The sequence below is a fragment of the Acomys minous genome, assembly GCF_964271855.1.
Source record: "Acomys minous genome assembly, chromosome: 2".
Lineage (NCBI taxonomy): Eukaryota > Metazoa > Chordata > Mammalia > Rodentia > Muridae > Acomys > Acomys minous.
Genome location: NC_140484.1, coordinates 88,862,827 through 88,882,050, shown reverse-complemented (window position 1 = coordinate 88,882,050; position 19,224 = coordinate 88,862,827). Strand labels below are relative to the sequence as shown.

Genomic DNA, 19,224 nt, shown 5'->3' with positions numbered 1-19,224 from the left:
CACATGGGACAAGGTTCTGGGGATGATGGAAAAGGCAACCCAGACAGGGGTGAGAAATGAGAGCCCACGAGCTCTTCCTGTTTAACTTGCCTTCTATAAAAGCAACCCAACGCCCTCATTTTTTTAATTGTAGAAAAAGGGAGGAATGTTAGGATTCTGCTTCTGCCTACCTGTGATGTCACTGCCTACCTGCCTTGGGGGCGTGGCCCTGGCCGGTATAAAAAATTGACAGACCTACCTAGCCCCGCCCCCTCTTACCCCTTTACTCCTTTTCCCTCTACCTCTTTCCCTCTTCCTCTTCCTCTGTCTCTGTCTCTCTCTCTGGGGTACCTCTCCCCCTCTTTTTCTCCCCCATGCTCATTTAATAAACCTCATATAATCTAATCTGTAACATCTTATTATCTTATTTTTAAATCATAAGACCTGCCTCACTCTTAACTCTTTCCTTTCTTCCCTCTTTGGTTTTCTCTCCCCTCCTTCTCTCACTCTCAGCTCTTCCTGGTGTCTCCCCATAGTCACAGCAAAGTAAACAGATGGAGGGCAACTCACACAGCTTTCTGGGCCATTCCCGGGACCCAGGCGTGGCATGTGATGACTAGGTAGCATGTGACCCAAGATGCTCACACCAGCACCAAGCCCTCTGCTACCAAGAGCCAGATCTTCAACAGCAGCACTCCCTCCTACTGTGTAGAAGGCAACACAGGCCAGCATTCAGAGTGGGGCATGGCAGGGTAGGGGGGAGGTGGGGGGGGACAGGGCAGTGCATGGGGCAACGTGGGGAAAAAAAAAGGTGACTCTTAAAGTCACACATCTATGCCACTTCGAAGTCTAGAATGAGCTGGTTCTCTGCCTGACCTCAGCATTGTGGTACCTGGGGTTCCTGCCTGATGTTGCCCTGTTGACCCTGGGCCTCTACCCTCAGCCTTTCCTCAAGGGCTCCTCTGTAGACCAGGCTGGCCTTGAACTCAGATCTGCCTGCCTCTGCCTCTCAAATGCTGGTATTAAAGGCCACCGCCACTGCAACCACCTAGCACTCCTGCCTGCTTCTTGCCACCCCTCCCCTGTCATCTAAGCTAAGGTCCATTTTCTCTCTCCCTCCTCTTAGCCTCAGAGTCTTTATGTTGGAACATTTTTTTTTCCTTCATGAATCTTACTGGTCTTGTTATATTGCTTAGGTGGTTTGAACTCCTGGTCCAGTCAAACGCCACACCTTGGCCTGCCAAATAGCTGGGCCTCCATCAGTGTCTTTAAGCACCTGGCCTGAGTCATTTTAGAGTAAGCAAATGCAGATTGGCTCTGGAACCCCTTGCACTTCCATACGGATTTCCAAAGGTCACGGATATCATCTTCCACGGTATAATTACAAAACTTAGAAAATCTAGTGTTGATACAATGCCAGTACTCCAATTTTGTCAACTGACTAAAACATGTCTGAGAGAGCATTTTACTCTCTTCAGAGGCTTCAGGCAGAGACCCACAGCCCACTTGTCCTGCCTCCTCAGCCCCTCCATGCTGGCCCAGGTTCTCTTTGTCTTTCTAGATGCTGATGCTTTTGGGGGAAACACAGGACAGTTTTGTTTTAATTACTTTTTTTTTTTTTTTTTGCTGCCAGAACATTCCGCCATTTGGGCTTGTCTGTGATTTCTTATGATTATTTCCATTTGCTCCATCCTAAACTGGACTGGAGCGAGGTCACGTTTTTCCCAGGGTACCATCTCAGAAGCCCAGGGCTCCCATCTGTCCCTTACCAGGGCTGGGATTCAGATCGTGTGGCCATGATATGCGTTGGGAACCCCCTCCATAGCAACCAGGGTCCATCTTGCACGCATCCTGTTTGCATGCCCCTTAAAGATAAAATCTAGGTGCTGTGGAGGAGAGGGATGCCAGACCTGCCCTCAGCAAACCTTCTCTTGATTCTGCCCACACCGAGGAGCTCACCAGGAAGATGCAGCAGCGTTTATAGCAGCAGAACTCTCCTGTAGAGTCCAGCTCCCTCCCCTCCACTGCTGCGCTTATTTTTAAATTTTCTATGTATTGTCAATAGAGTTCATATTTTACTCCATTCTTATAGCCCACTAGTATCATCAGTTCACTCCAGCACCCTGGGCTCTTTGCAGCCCCATTGACCAGAACTGGCCCTTCAGAAACACTAAGGAGAGACCTCCGTCATTCTACCTACTGTGGTCCCAGATCGAGAGAGGACAAAGCCCAAGACCACAGTAGGTGGAATGATGGAGGTCCCTCTAGCTGTGGCTGGGCAGCCAGGAGAAGTATGACAAGGGACACACCAGCCCGAGGGTAGAGACCGGGGTCCAGCGTATTACAAGTGTGGGCAGCAGCACTCTAATTCAGGAAGACTCCCATGTGGATATACATATGCACACATTGATGTCCACACACAAATGCACTCTGAATTTTCTCACAGTGAGCATATAAAGGTGTGTGTGTGTGTGTGTGTGTGTGTGTGTGTGTGCGTGTGTGTGTGTGCGCGTGTGTGTGTTGACTTAGAATTCAAGAGGAGGGAAGCAGGATAGTATACATCAAGATCAGAAGGTCTTGTTCCTCTCCCATCAGGAAATCTCCATTGGGTAGTGGTGTGGTTTACATTTGAAATGCTAGCCTCTGATGGCACACTTTTAATCTTAGCACTCTTGGAGGTGGAGGCGGAGGCAGAGGCGGAGGCAGAGGTATCTATCTCTGTGAGTTTCAGGGCCAGCCTGGTCTACATACTGAGTTCTAGGCCAGCTGGTACCACATAGGATGACCCTGCCTCAATATGCAAAACAAAAGAAAGAAGTTCCCCGACAGGCTCATGTGTTTGAACACTTGGTTGCCAGCTTGTAATTTGTTGGGCATGGTTGTAGAAGCCTTAGGAGGTGGAGCCTTGTTGGGGGAAGTGAGTGGGGAGAGGGGTGGGGGAGGGGAGGGAGGGGGACTTGAGCTTTATAGTCTAAGACTACTTTCTGTTCTCTTCTCTTCTTCCCAGGTATGGATTCAGTGAGAGCAGGCAGCCCCCTGTTTCTGCCACCACACCTTTATTGAGGTGACAGACTGCGTGCTTTTGCAACCGTAAGCCAAAAGAACCTCTTTCTCCTTTCAGTAGACTTTGTCAAGTGTTTTATCACAGCAACAAGAAAGCCGCAAAGGCTCTAAGCTGCCACTGGGCAGGTGTTGGGCGGCGGGGCGGGGGAGTGTGGCTTTCCCAGTTCCCGTCTTCTGGATCTCTATCTATGCATGTACCGAGCAGACATGGACCCAGGCATGGAGCAGTCAGGGGAACAGCAGTGTGCCAGTACCTGACCGCACTTGGGAAGTCAGCCCTCCCACCAGAACTACCCTTTTCTAGAGCTTGAGGTGCCCCGCCCCCCCCCCCAATAGCTGCTGTTTCATGATGAGCATCTTTCATCTGAGGGTCTGAAATCCAAACTGGTCCAAAACCTGGAACTTTTTGAGCATCAAACTGATGCCTCATGCAAAAAGTTCCAGACCATTACCCTTTCGTTTCACATACAAAATTATCTAAAACACTGAATGAAGCTACCTTCAAGCCATGCATACAAAATGATTGTGAAACATAAAGTTTTTTGCTTAGTCTTAAAACATTCCCAACATATCACATGTATATGGAAATTTATCAAAGCCCCCAAATCTGATATCCAAAACACATGTAAATCCAAGTATCTGAGAAACTCTGTCAGTACTAACCTGAGCCTCCATGACGACAGATCAGCAGTTTAGTTCCAAATGAGCCATTCATCTGAATAGACCCAGGGAAGCATCTTATGCTCCCAAGCAATGATAAAACAGATCCCTCACCTTCATAGCAGTGCTCAGCAAACTGACAGCACACACCCCACCTTGAGCCTCTTTTGAGTCTGTGCTAGGCATGATTAATCAACTCTGACACTCGACATCATCTTCCTCTGCCTTCTGTTCTAGACAGCTGCTACCGAGTGCTATCCCGGGAGCACATCAATTTCACGTGTTTCTTATTTGATCTCTAACTTGCATTTCATGAAAGACCCCTAAAGAAAACAAGGGTAGCTGACCCACTTTCAAGTCAGAGGAACAACCAGGGAGATCACTCAGTCAGGAATGTACCTGCTATGCAAACCTGGGAACCTGAGTTCGGATCTTCCAGGATCCACATAAAAAGCCGGGCACAGTGGCGCAAGCCTAGCACCCCAAATTGGAGAGGCAGAGAAGGTGTATCCCCGAAGCCCACTGGCCAGCCAGTGCAGCTGAATTAATGACCCTGCCTAAAAAAAAAAAAGAAAGAAAGAGATGGAGCTGGCAGGAGAGATGGTTCCGTGCTTAAGGGTACTTGCTGCTCTTGCAGAAGACCTGAGAAGTTTGGTTCCTAGCACCCATTTCCATGGGCTTACAACTGCTTGTAACTCCAGCGCCCTCTTCTGGCCGCAGTGTATTTTGCACTCAGATGTGTAAATAGGCAAATGCAGACACGCACTCATAAGTAAAACTAATAAAGGGAATCTTCAAGGACAGCAATTAAAGATGGAGTGTGCTTAAGGAAGGTGCCCTACATCAACCTCTGGCCTCCATAAAAAAGGCACATGTATATACACATGTATGCCACGCCCACTGCTAACAAGTAGATATACACAGCAAAACAGCAGGGAGTGGGGGAGGGAGAGAAAGGGGAAAAAGAGCTAACAGAAACAGACTGATGTCCCACAGCTCTGAGGCATGGAGAAACACCCGAGAAAGACCCCTTGGTATGACCGTTTCTCCATTTTCTCTCCTGCTGACATCTGACACCTGGGAGGGCTCACACCCAGCACCACCTCTAGATATGCTTAAAGGAGGCTTGGCACCAGCCACAAGCCTACTGACAAGACATCAAACCTCAGATCAGATTCAGGTCACAACGACGCAGATGAGGCGGCACCACCACCCCCCCCCCCCCCACACACACACACACTCGGCTGTGAGCCCAGCCCATTTGTCTGAGGTGCCCAGTGCCCCAGTCAGGGAACTGAAGTGATGGCAGTGGCTGCACCAGGCAAGAGGTCTCTCTCTCTCACTCAGGCTCCTCCACCTCACTGAGCCTCCATTTCCCTATTGGCCAAATGCAGAATCTATGATCTACTTCCTAGGGGCAAAGGAATCAAAATAAGAAAAGCTTTAGAGCCTACAGTGTGTGCAATACTAGGGGGCAGGAGGAAGAGGAGGGACGGGCAGAGAAGTAGTGCACCTCAGCAGACAGGTTAAGTGTCCTCCCACGGTGCAGACAGTGGCACCCACACCTAGGACAATCCTCTCCGGGAGTGTGGGCAGGACCTGTAACTCCAACATTATGTAAGAGAGTCCGTCCCACTGGGACAATGGCTCCAGAGACTTGCTGGACTGAGATTCCTATGCAGCAAGAAGCTATAAGAGCAGCTGCTAAGAGGTGAGGGTGATCTTCAGCAGGAAGCCAGGGACCAGAGTCCCATCCCGTCCCCCTGTCTCCCCCGCTCCCGCCCCCGCCCCCGCCTCCCCGACCCCCCTCCCCCGTCCCCGCCTCCCCGACCCTTGGTCATAAGGAAATGAGTCCCACCAGTAACTCCAATAAGCATGAAAGCAAACTCTTTTTCTGGCGAGTCCCTACGTGAGGATGTCGCCCTGAACGTAACTGTGATCGTAGCCTGACCTACATGATCTCTGGAAGCTGTGAAACAATAAAGATGTGCTTTTTAAATGGCCACCTTTGTGACCACTGGCTGTAGCAGTAAGAGAAACAGAGTCCTGGGAGGGACTTTCAGCCTAGGCGCACTGCCGGTGTTTCTGTGGATCTCAAACCAAAACCCACTTACCTTACCTGTCTCACAGCTGAAAGGGAAGCGGCATTTGCTCAATAGCCAGAGAAGCGAAAATCTCCCACCCCCATCCCCCGCCCCACCCCCCACGCCCCGCCCCCGCCTTTCCCTATACCTTCTTCTCTGGCCCTAGCAAGCTGCCACAGTTGACAATGGCAACCATCAACTGGATAATGCTCACTAGGAGACCTCCACAGCTCCGACTCTCAGGCAGCGCCATGGCCAGCATCCCCACTGCTCCACCTGCCCCTCCCAGCTCAGGTCTTAGGCACGAGCATTCCATCGCTCAAGCTCTTTTGCCCTGGTGTTAAAACCAGAGACCACCAACCATCTCTGGAGCCTGTGACTTCTCAGCCCCAATTAGAGTTGGCAGGATTAAACAGCCCTGTGTTTTCTTTTCCTGTGTGAAGTATGCCCAAAAAGGAATATGTGAGTTGAGGAAAGAGGGTCAGACAGGAAGTAAGAAACAGGTAGAGTGTCCCTTTCAAAGCCCCAGTCTCCCCCGCCTCCACCCTGGGTTTTTTTTTTTCCCCTGAGAAGATCAAGGCGATACTACTGTGATTTTTTTTCCCTTTGAGAGCACAGGCTGACCTCAACCTTACTATGTACCAAGAATAGCCTTGAATGTCTGACTCTGCCTCCATGTCCTGATCGCCATATTGACTTGCATTACCATACTGGGTTTATGCAGTACTGGGGAAGGAACCTGGGCTTGCACGCTAGTCGAACATTCTACCAACTGGGCTTCACCCCCAGCCCTGCTGAGTTTAACAGGAACAGTGTTTTAAAGTTGGGCTCCACACCTTCAGAATCAAAAGAAAGCCAAGGGAATGGTCAGCATGTGGGGCACAGGTGTCGGGGTTCCCTTTTCTTTAGCTCACTGGACCTCTCTGGGCTGGCATTGCTGTAACCCGCTAGTCCTCAAAGGGAAACAAGAACTTACCTACAACCTGGATGATCTGGGCCAGGAGCACGCCATCGGTCACATCTTGCTGGAGGTCCTTGATGAGGCGTTTGTGGCCGGATTTGGCGAGGTAGTGATTGGCCCAATCCGTGTAGATCTACAAAAAAATAAAAAATAAAAAAAAAAGAAAGAAAGAGAGAAAAGCACACAGACAACTTTAGAAATCTGGGCACTGGCCAACTGCAGAGTCAGAGGCAACTGCTAGGACCCATGTTTGGGTGCCACAGTCGCTGTCCTGCTGGCAAGGGCAAGCTGGCGAACTCCAGAGCCAACAGAGCCATTAACATTGAGTGCATGGTGCCACTAGGCATTCAGCTGGCCTTTAGTGGTCCTACCTAGTGAGAAAGCTGCGTCAGGGCCTAGAGAAAAGCTAAAGACAGCATCAAAACCTGCAGAGACTTGAACAGACAGGGGACAAGGAACTAACAGTTTGTTCCAGAGGGCTTTGTGACACTGCAGCTCTGAACACAAGTGGGGCCTTTCTTGCCCCTTTCTATCTTTTTTTTTTTCACTTTGTGGAGAAAACGTAGAAGTTACCACCCAATGGGCATCTTTGGATAGGCCATTCCAGGGCAGAGTTCTCAGAAGCCCGGTTCCCTTATGAAGCAGCCAAGAGGGAAACATGGACTCCTGCCGTCACATACATGTAAGTGGAGCTAACTATGGCCTTATCATCAATGAAGATTTAGCCAGGTTAATTAAAAGCCAGCCACCACGTTCACGGTCAAGATTCTACAAACGCTACAAAGATGACATCTCTCCTTCAATTAACCTTAGCCAGATTATATACTTTAGCACCTTCCTTGGCACAGGGGGCCACAGGCAAATCGTGGCAGAATTACACACAATTGGCTAGGAGATATAAGAGAGGGGAGAGACTGGTATCTCAGGTAAGGGTCGTTAAATCCTCTCTACTCACTCCTGCGGGCGAAATGTGGGGGGAGCAGTAGAGCTGATCTTGTGGGTCTTTTGTGAGTGGCCATGGGCTGCTCTGATGAGGAGGTTGGCTGCTATGCTCAGGAGAGCGCTCTATAACATCTTTCGATCAGTGTGCGCAGCAGCCCAGAAAGCAGAAGCCGGGTGATCAGTGGGAGAGCAGATTCCTTGTGGAGCTCAGCATACCTGCCCTTCTACGTCACAGACTCATCAAAGAAAAATTTTTTTTTCTTCTAAGTGGGGAAGCAAAGAAAACTCACCCAAAGCCAGAAATGACCCTCCGAACATTTTCCCCTTGATTTAGAGGGAGGGTTATGTTTATTTCTGAGCTTGTATGATAATGTGGGGTGGGGATGGACACACAGGCTCCTACAGAGCCCCACCTCTCTCAATGACACGAATGACTGCTCAAGAGAAAGGCCAACACCCCCTCCACTGGCTCCAACAGGCTCACATCCGAACCTTCTGATGCCTTCTCCCTCCACCAGTAGGCCTGCCCAAGAATTCACAAAGGTCAAAGACCAGAAGAGCATCAGGTGGCCCTGACCTCTGCCTTCTATCCTTTCCCTGAGGGGGTCTCACTTTGTTGGGGATGCTGTTCTTAAGGCTTCTGGAGAAAACTAGGGTACAGCCTTTGTGGCTGGCAGCATCACCAGCTGCTCAACCCCAGGCCAGTGAGACCCTTACCCCCAGAAGTGACAAGATGGCACACTCTGGTTCAGAGGTGAAGGAAGCCAATTCTTCCTCTACCACTCACTAGACACTCTGACATCCATTATGGAGACCGACATGCATGGGAACATTCTATTTAACAGCTTGGGTACCAGCTCTTATATCCACGTCAGACTCCTCCCCAGACTGCCAAGTTTCCCAAGAGTAGAGAGCTGATAAAGAAACAGAACTTACACTTTTACTTTCTTTTCATGTTTTGTTTTGAGTTCGGCCTTACGTAGCTAAGGCTGGACTTGAACTGTCTACGTAACCTAGGATGCCCTTGAACATCTGAACCTCCTGCCCACCCCCCTCACCATGCTACATATATGAACGCACCCAATCCTTATTCCGTGGTGTAGACATGATTGTGGCAGCCACTTGTCAGTGGAGAAGACTGAAGCGTAGGAAGGTAAAGTACTAGGTTCAAGGTCATAGCGAGTGGCAGAAACAGGAGGGAAGCTCAAGGCAAGTTTTCCAGATTCTCCTACACAATCTTTGACATTGCTTCTCTGAATAAAGTCTGCATATTAGGCCATTCATCCCTCATGACACCCTATAGGCTCACTTCTCTACTGAGTTATGCTGAAAGAATTCAAAATAGATCAAGACCCAAGGCTTGCTCTGGGCCTTGCTATCTGAATGCCAATGAGCAAATCACCCAATGAGTAAGTTGCCCAAGCTTTTCTGGGCTTCCCATAATTTACCAGAACTGAGGCCTTGAATCCGATCCAAGATAAACCTTTCTTCTTCATAGATTTTTCTCATGTATTTTGTTACAGTGATGGAAAGCTGACTGGCATACCAGCCAGCTAAGAAGGGCGGTACCCATCTCTCAGAACCTGGAGGCATCTCACCAGCCATGCGGAAGGGACCACGGGAACACACAGAAATTTAAAGCCATGCACCAAAGGGCTCAGCTGAGTGAGAAGCAGAACTCGGTCAGGACTCTGGTCAGAGGCCCACTTTTGTCCCTTCCTAGGTGGATACAGTTCTTCAAAGTAGCCATGCTATTTACACAATCCAGCTGTCCTAGGTGGCTACAGTTCTTCAAAGTAGGCATGCTGTTTATACATTCTAGCTGGAAGCCAGGGTTAAGCCACCTTCCCCCCCTCCCCCAGGAGTGTATAAACATCTGTGCACACACACATGCATACACTTCCCAGAAGGCCCTCAACCCGTAAAGGGTTGGGGGGGGGGGGGCAGTGTATGTGGGAAGGTACAATTCAGACCCTTGGGATCTGACCAAGCTGCCTCTGGCCCGAGGCAAGTAACTTTCTAATAATCTTTCACTCCTGGTTGTTTTAGTTCAGTTTAGTTTTTTCCGTTGCTGTGAAGAGATACCATAACATTACCATGGAAGCGAATGTTTAATTGGAGGCTTGACTACAGTTTCAGAGGGTGAGTTCACGACCATCATGCTGAGGAGGGGTGGCAGGAGGCAGGCAGGTACGGGCACAGGAGCCTACATCTGATCCATAGGTCAGAGGCAGAGAGACTAGGCGTGGCACGGTCTTCCGAAACCTCAAAGCCCATCCCCACTGAAACATCTCCTCCAACAAGGCCACACCTCCCAATCCTTCCCCAAACTAGTTTTACCAACTAAGGGGCTAAGCATTCAAACATATGGATCTATGGGGGCCGTTCTCATTCAAACCAGCACACTCAGCTTCATCATCCATAAAGTAGGGACTCGATCAACTATTTTATAAGTTGGTACTGGCAAGTTGTGGCCTGGACTAATGCCAGCAGGGGCACCTGTTTCTGTTGGTAAAGTTCACTGGACACAGCCACATCCTTCTGTGGTCTCTGGCTGCTTTCACACCACTAAAGCAATGCCGAGCAGTTGTGACAGAAATCTTTGGCCCATTAAAAACCTCAAATATTTGATTCTGATTCTTCCTAAAAGAGCCTGCCAGTCTGTGCTCCAAAGAGCAAGTGAGAGGACACGGCTGCACCAAGCAGGCACTCAGCAGTACCCACTATGGTCCACACCCGGAAAAGTCATCAGCTCTCCCGTCTCCGCTGTGCTGCTGCTTGCCCTACTTGGGGACTCCCTGGCTCAATTCCAGCGCCTGCCAGCCCATGAAATCACTCTCAGTTTCCTGATCCAACCCTCGAGTTCCCACCACTCGCTGTGGGCAACCACCGTATCTGGCCCATCTTCCGGCACATGGCAGGAGGCTATAATGTACTGAAAAAGGGGGGGGGTCTTGAGAAGAGGGGGGTCCCATGAAAACGAAGGATATGGGCGCTTGGTGAGTCTCCAAACCAGATGATTTTTTTTTTTTAATTAAAAAGAGGAAGGGCTGAAGAGATGGCTCAGAGATTAAGAGCACTGGCTGCTCTTCCAGAAGATGGGGTAGGAAAGGGAGGCATTCAAATCCCAGCACCCTCATTGTGACTTATAACCATCTGCTATTCAACTCCAGTTCCAGGGAATCCAACCCCCTCTCCTGGCCGCTGTAGGCACTGCATGCAAATAGTGCACACATATAGATATGCAGGCAAAACACAAAGGGTACATTAAAAATGGTTTCTTAAAGAGGAGAGAGTGGGAATAATGGTTATTCTTGGCTGTTATCTTCACTACATGTGGAATTAATTACAACCCAGGTGACTGGGTGTACCTATGAGGGATTCTTCTTGATTGAAATCACTTGAAGTGGCAGGTTTCACCCTAAATCCAGATCTTTGGAAGAGAGACGATCCACCTCTGATCTAGGTCACATGTCTAGAAAGGACATGGAAGCGGGAAGTACTCGCTGTTTGCCTGCTTGCCCTCACTCACTCTCACTGGCAAATTCAGTTCTTGGGAATCCCAGCATATACTGAAGACCAGCTGAGTCATCCAGCCGTGCGGACCAAACAACTACTGGGTTCTTAGACTTTCCATGGGGAGACAGTCACAGCTGAAACAGTGGGACCATACCCTGTAAGCTACTCTAATAAATACAATGTATGTATATATGTACGTATGTATGTATGTATGTGTGTGTATGTTAGAGTTCTTAAATCTGCCTACCTATGATGTCATTGCTTACCTGTCATGGGGGTGTGGCCCTATCCAGGGCCATATAAAAGAATAAACCATCCTTGTGGTCTCCCCCGCCCTCTCCTACTCCTCTCTCTCTACTCCTTCTCCCCCTCCCCTCTTCTTCTTACTCTTCCTGTCTCTGCCTCTGTCTCTCTCTGGGGTACTCCTCCCCTTTTTCCTTCTCCCCCCATGTTCATTTAATAAACTCCTTTACAACATAATATCTACTGCCTGGTACCTTATTATACCTTATATCTTACTGCCTTATATGTATAGATAGATAATAGGTTGATAGATAAGATAGATGACAGCTGGGTAGATAGATAGATTGATAGACAGGTGGATGGATGGGTGGACAGATAGATAGATGATACATTGATTCATTCATTGTATCAGTTCTGTTTCTCTAGAGAACTCTGACTAATACAGCAGGGAAATTAATTATCCCGTTCAAGTGTAGCCATGAGGACTATCTAACATGGGTCCTTGATAATTTGGAATTTCCCTTCCTCTCCCATTCCCAGCTCTTGACTTTGGAAGATACGAACTACAGAAAACCATTCAGATTTATTTTTAAAGTCAGATGCTACAGGCTATGCTAAGTGTGGCCATGAATTCAGTCCTATCCATGAACTCAGTCTTATCTCTCTTACTTGATTCTTGGTCAATCACAAGTTATCACACCTTCCAAGGGATACTGTTGGCTGGCTGCTTTCCCTTAGGCACGGCTGGAGTCATCCGAGAGGAGGGAACTTCGGTTGAGACAATGCATCTATAGGATCTGGCTGTGGACAGGCAAGCTTGCAGAGTATTTTCCTAACTAGTGATTGATGTGGGAGGGCCCAGTGCATTGACGACGGGACACCCTGGGCTGGAGGTCTTGGGTTCTATAAGAAAGTAGGGTGAGCAAGCCATGAGGAGCAAGCCCGGAAGCAGCACCCCTCCATGGCTTCTGCATCTGTTCCTGCCTCCAGATTTCTGCCTCTCTTTGAGTTCCTGCCCTGATTTCCTTCAATGATGAATAGTGGTGCGGAAGTGTAAGCAAAATAAACGCTTTCCTCCCCCAAATTGCTTTTGGTCATGGTGTTTTCATCACGGCAGTAGAGACACGCTAACTATTCATCAGAGGCCTACTCCTTAGGTTCGGTGCCTCTGCAGCAGCGAGCTAAAGCGTGTTTGAAAGTTTTCAAGGCAGGGCGGGAGCCTGAGGCTTTGGATAGCCAAAAGCATACCTCCAATCCTCTCATTCCTCCAACTTATGGGGATGTGGAGGCCACTGCGGCTTAGGCAGACTCACCGTGATCACAATCTGAGTGAGGAAGAAAGAATAAAACCCCGATGGTCTTCAAGTCACCAAACCGGTGCAGGTTAGAAGGCCCCAGGGCAGTTTCACACTGATGTGGAAGCAGGCATCGATAGCCTTGAGTTTTCCCATACACCCCTACCCAAAGCCTCTGAGCTGCACAGGTGATATCGCTACAGAAGCTGCTGTCGACAAAAATCGGAGTGGGAAGGAGAGGAAGAGGGCCCAGGCAGCAAATGGGGCTTTCTGCAGACCCTGGCAGGATTCCAGAGCGCCAAGTTCACTTGCCTCTCACTTCGCATCAGTCTCTGCCATTGGAGTTGAAACCCAAAGGGGAGATTTTTTTGACAGTCAGTGGAGGGAAAGGATCTGATTAGCAGATGATGCTGGCACTGTGCTGAACCAAGGGGATAATAATGTTTCTAAGCGTGGACTGCAATTAGCGAGGCCGTTCTGTAACTAGGAACCCCACGGGAAAAAAAAGCAAGCTGCACCAGAAGAGCTAGAATGAAGGCATAGGGAACAGGCCACAAATACAGGCTTTAGGCAGAAGGCAGGGTACCAGGAGGGTCATTCCTGGGAACAGGAGTAAGAGGCGTCTCAGAAGGAAATATTAACGAGGAGTCTGGTGATCAGAGCAAAGCTGTCACTTGGCATCTGCAGCTGTACGGGAGATGCTACTGTCTGGCTTTGAGTCAAGACTTTGGGTCAAGCCATCAAGATCACATCCTTCCTTTGCCTGAGCACTGTGCAGTCAAATGCCTTAGCTCTGATGACCCAGTGCTACAAAGATAATACTGTACCAGCAGATGGGGTATTATCACTGTTTGTTTTGTTTTTTAATCATAGCAAGGTCCGTGCTCCCTCAGTGAATGCCAGCTTGGAAGAAATAAAAAGGCACATTTGTTACGCAGGATAAGAATGACATGTTCATTTCTGCATCACCAGCCAAACTGGGGGGTGGGGGGGGAGGGAGAGAAACAGAGAGAGACAGGCAGAGAGAGAGCGAGAGAGAGACAGACAGACAGAGAGAGACAGACAGACAGATAGACAGACACAGACAGACAGACAGGGTCAGAATACCTGTCTGCACCTCCATTGTTCATTAGAATCCACCTTTGCCTGGAGTCCTCAGAGTACCCCAGTGGCTAACTTGATGGCAGTGGCTCTCGCTGCACTCCCATCTTAGGCACATGATACAACATTCTAGCCTCACAAAGGCAACATTTGCAGCCTCGAGTGTACATGTGGACCAGGCTGAGCTGTTCAGCCTTCTCAGTCGTGGGTCCCTTGGTGGATCTTGTCTCCCACGAGCCTCAGTGTCCCTCCTGATGTAGCTGCCATATGGGTGCCTTAGATACGAGGTGAGTTCACAGGCATCGTAATCAGCTAACACAATGTTGGTGTCAGGCACAATGTATAAACACAAAGCTGTTATCAATACTCAAGTTGAACGCTGAGTCTTAGAGGAAAGGTCATTCCTGGTGGCAGAAAGAGGCCACTCTTCAGAGCTTCACGTTTTTAGCTATTCAATTGGCAATCTTTCCAAATAGATTATTACGTTGAAAGCTGTAATACAGCCTGCTAATTGCCACAACTTCCCCTTTTCTTGGCTTTCAGGGGCGTCATCACTCTGAACACAAGGCCATTGGGACATACTCAAGGATGCTCCTAGGGCTCGCTAAATCAAACAGACTCTCCTTAAAAGACTGACAGTCTTTGAACAGGAAGACAATTTTGAGGCTAACCTGGGCTACACAGTGGCCTATCTCAAAAAAGAGCAAGAATTGTTCAGTGTCTTGACAGGACTTGGCCCCAAGGAAAACACAAGTGGAAAGACCTGTGGCCATTTGTGCTGATTTCAAGAGAGAAAGGCTTGGTTCCTCTAGCAAGGGGACCCCACCAGAAAGCTGGGTTGCAGAAACACTGAGATGTGACTGGGTTCTCTGTAGCCCCCCACTTGAGTACCCCACTGCCAACCTGTGCTCGTAGGGTACACTGAATAGAGCCATCAAGTAGCATGGAGCAGGGATCCCTGTCAGGACTCAGAAGAAGGAAACAGGTATTGGGAGCCACCCACTGGCTCCCTTCCTTCTGTCTGGTATTTAGTTGCAAGGACATCTACTAGTATAGATGTCAGAGATTCCCCCAGTTTGGACAAGAGTGGGCAGTGTTTGCCAGTAGTGGCTGTGGTACCTAAAAGCATTACAGTGTTTGTAAGGGCCTCACACTGAATCCACAAGCTGTGGAGGGTCACGTGTCACAGCAGTGTGGGAAAAGCCGTGAGAAGGGTTGGTTGAACAATAACTATCACAGTACCACCAGTCCCTGGGAAAGGGGCTGGACTCTTGTCCCTGGGTAGGTACTGACAGACCTACCTCCACAGGGATACTGACACTTTCCCATGTCACCAAGAAATAAAGCAAACACAATTTCACAACAGTATTAGGAGAACAAAAATAAATAAATATGTCAATATAACACGTGCCACCTTTGCAGGGCTGTGCTCAGGGGTAAAGTCCTCTCCTGCTCTTCCAGTCTGTGGAGCCAGGCTGGCCTGGGACCCTATACAGAGAATGCTGGGGTTGGGCCTGGGAACAGCCCAGGGCCACACAATGGTGGCATTGTATGTTAGGAACATGACCAAGCTCCAGGTGGGTGTGTACACCAAAACTGCACAAGTTTTGAAACCGTGCCTTTGGAGAGAGAGAAAGAGAGAACTGCTGAAGGTGTTGGGAGGGACTGGCCACATCTTTAAGGATGAGCAAGTTAAGCATCTGCTTCCTCCACACCCCAGTTGGTCCACATGCAATGCCCAGGAGCATCCTCCCTACACTCTGCTCTCCCACAGCACAGGATGCTCTGGACCACACTTCCCAGGATTCAAAGCTCGCACCTGAGCACTGCCACCGACTGTGCTAGGGGCATGCTCGTCCCTACACAAGGGCTGTGGTCTCATCTGCACCCTTCTCCAATAGCAGCAGGGGGCAAGAAGGCTTCCTAGTACTACCTGGCACACTGAAGGAGCTCACTAAACTGACACTGAATAAATAACTGCCCGAGTGTATCATCCACAGGAATCAAACCTCAGCAGCTTGGCTGGATCACCTTGAAAACACAGCTTTGGGAGTGTCTGTGAGAGAGCTCTCAGCGTGGTTTAGATTTGCACGGCTTAGATTAAGAGGGAAGACCACTCTAATAGGTGCAGCGAATGCCGGCTGAGCACGGGCATTAGTTACTCTCTGCTTCCTATGGATACAATGCGTCCATTGCTGTTCCTGCCCCCACGGTACCCTCAAATGTGAGCTCAATCATACGCTTTCTCCTGCAGCTGTTTCTGTCAGGCACTTTGTCATAGCCATGAGAAAAATAGCCAAGATAGGACCTGAAACAAAACAAAACAACCAGGCTCTGAAAGGTCACGTTCACTCACGTCTCACACAACAGAGCCACTAGCAAACAAAGCTCTGGTTGGCCCAGGAAGCCCAAGAGTAAACTGAGTCTCAGTATCTCCCCAGAGCCTCCCTGGAATGGCAAAGAAGGTAATCTTTGAATAAAACCAGGGCCATCAACCTTAGGATGCAGATCTGAACAGCACAATCCAGTGGCTCAAGAGAGCCAGTGTCAGGACCATTTTCTCCCTCTTCCTGCATGCACAGGGTACCAAGTTAGGGCGATTCTCTCCCATCCACCTGAAGGGTAGAACCTGAAGGGCAGGACTGAGTCCTCCCAGCAGGCATGTAAGGCAGCATACACCCCCTTTCAACAAGAAGTAGCAATGGACCCATCTGGCAGGGCAGCCGCACCCAAGGGTGGTGAGAACGCAGACACCGTGAAGATCTCTGTCGGGTCCCAAACTCGTCAGGTGGGAGGGGGGCTCTGAGAGGGACTGACCAGTGAGCCCTCAAAGAGAACCTATGAAAAACAATAGAAGATAGTGGTGGCCTCTAGACAGGTCAGTGCAAACTGCCTTCAGAGGCTTCCTCATGAGGAAGGTAGGTAGGTGCAGCGTGCTGGTACATTTTCGCTAGTGAACTTTCGAGCGACAGGCACACTTAACATCCTGTATGTGGCCTTATATTTCCTACATTGACTTGGACTGAATTCTGGGTAAAATGGGCTTCCAGGAAGAATATGCCCCTTTCCTAGGAAGTACCTGACCCTGGAAGAGACAAGAGGGAGAGGCCAACAGGGATAGAAGAGATATAAGCCCCAGGCCCACTGGGCCACCACCGCTTGGCTCAGCCCATTTTTTCTAAAGAGATGGATGGCTCAGTGGTTAAGGGTGCTAGCTGTTCTTGCGAAGGACCCAGGTTCGGTTCCCAGCACACACAGAGCAGCTCACAACCATCCTTAACTACAATTCTAGGGGATCCAGAACCTTCTTCTGGTCTGCATGGGCTCTCACTGTGCACAAAAAGCATGCAGAACGGTACATTCAGACACACAAGGTAAACATAAGATTTTTTTGAAAAACATTTTAAAAGAAAGCGTGCATGTAGCTGTAAAGTAACTTTATGGTTTTACCTAATGTCCACCTCTGTGCCCCTTGGCACCTAAGGTAAGCCAGGCTATCCTATGGTATAAAGCATCCTGGACAAACACACACACTGAAAACCTGCAACAGCAGAATTCCCCCTTTGATCTGTGGGTTTGAAGGGAAGGCTCTCTTTCTCCCTTTAAGGTCACAGGACAGATGGCTATGGTCATGATGCTATTGTCTCTCCTGATGTTCCAGGAACCATAGAGTATGTTGCTTCCTCCGGGGCCCCTGCCATGATATGAGGTGGCGGCAGCGGCGGTGTGTGTATGTGTGTGTGTGTGTGTGTGTGTGTGTGTGTGTGTGTCCATCTTTCCCAGTAAAGCTGCTCTTGGACCCGAAGGTCTGCTCTCCTGCTTCACGGTCCTACTTGGGAGTAATTCTAAAGGGTGATCTCAGGTGAGCTTCTTCCCAGGAAGCTGTGATTTAAGCTATATATTTTTTTTAATTATAATGATTTATTGTATGTGGAAGAATGTTTCACCTGCATCTCTGTATGTGCACCATGTGTCTATGTGCCCGGTTAGAAGAATGCATTAGATCCCTTGGAACCGGATGGTTATAAGTTACCATGTGAATTCTGGAAATTCTGGAAACACGGTCCTCCACAAGTGCTCTTAGCCCCCGAGCCGTCCCGCCAGCCCCTCCATTTTAAGTTATAACACAGGTTTTTTTTTTTTTGGAACGGAGACGATTCTGAGGCTTTGTGAGCTCAGGTAAATCCTGACTCCCAAGCCTCAGCTTCCCCATCTGTATAGTGGGACAATAGTCTCAGGCACACAAGGCAAGGGTGGCTTCATCTATGGTGAGGTGAGCAGCTCAGAGAATCGGGCCTTTAACTACTATGTCTTCTCCTCAGTTGCAATCCTCCAGCTCACAAAATTCAACTGTTCCCTTACACAGGTCCCTCAGCAGGTGTTCTCCCCTGGAGAACCCTCCTCACCCATGCACCTGGGGGGCGGATGGGGATACACCTCACATTTAGACACCAATCCTGCCAGCGTTTTCTCTTCTTTCTCTACAATCCCTGCATATCCTGTAAACAAGCCCTCTAGGGCCCTCTACTCCTGGAGTCTTCTCTACCCCTGCCCCTTCCTCCACCCACCCCCACCCCATATCCACAAATGCATCGAGTATAACTCTGCTCTTGTCAGCTGCTGCAAAACCATCAGCAGGCAACTTTCACCTCGCGACTTGGAATTATTTACTCCATCCACACGGCCAGCAGTTAGGAGCCTCACTACTGCGAAAGCAAATCTGTATCTGAAAAACCAGCACACAGGTGGATCCACAGGCAAGCCCGCAGTGGCGTCCAGGGGAGGGGGAGGGGGCAAATGGGTGCGCAGGTGCATCAGCGTGTGGAAGAAAGACATCAATGGGATGGAGATTTGTATGAATGGGTGAGGGAGATGACTCTGCTACCCTTCACTTGCTAAACCTTAAAGCCCCTGAAAACAAGGTATTTCACGCACCAGTCACAGAACAGGCACCCGTAAGGCACACTTTGCTGTGAGGCACTTTTTCTGCCTGTAGGACGCACCTGATCCCCCATATCAAAAGCACAGTTTAAAGACACAAACCCACCAGAGCAGTGACAGAGGGAGGTGACTGCAAACATTCCCATTCCCAGAGTACTTTGGGAACTGGCTAACTTAGACATTATGCAAAAATCATGAACGCCTACAATTAAATTACACTTTTAAAGTGGTAATGAATGCTCAGAACTCATCGCTTCCTAATTACTTCACTACAAGCTTACTGTTTCGGATGCTCCTGGGGGTAACAAGAAGTTGCAGCTCTCCTGGCTGGGTGGGAGGACTCACCCCCAAGGGAGCAGAAGTGCTGCCCGCCAGGCGGTTCCCTTGAAAAGCCAACCGTGGACTATGCTGGCGGGAACACAGGTGGGACGGGAGA

The 19,224-nt window shown here is 49.3% G+C and overlaps 1 protein-coding gene across 13 annotated transcripts in view; it reads right to left on the bottom strand.

Annotated features, from left to right (window-relative positions):
• Window positions 1-19,224, bottom strand: part of NAV2 (neuron navigator 2) — a 367,465-nt gene that overhangs the window by 247,555 nt on the left and 100,686 nt on the right. For all 13 annotated transcript variants that reach the window (XM_084772850.1, XM_084772858.1, XM_084772861.1 and 10 more), the window contains exon 2: window positions 6,763-6,880. In XM_084772850.1, coding sequence (XP_084628976.1) covers window positions 6,763-6,880 — 118 coding nt within the window. The remainder of the gene's footprint in view (window positions 1-6,762; window positions 6,881-19,224) is intronic.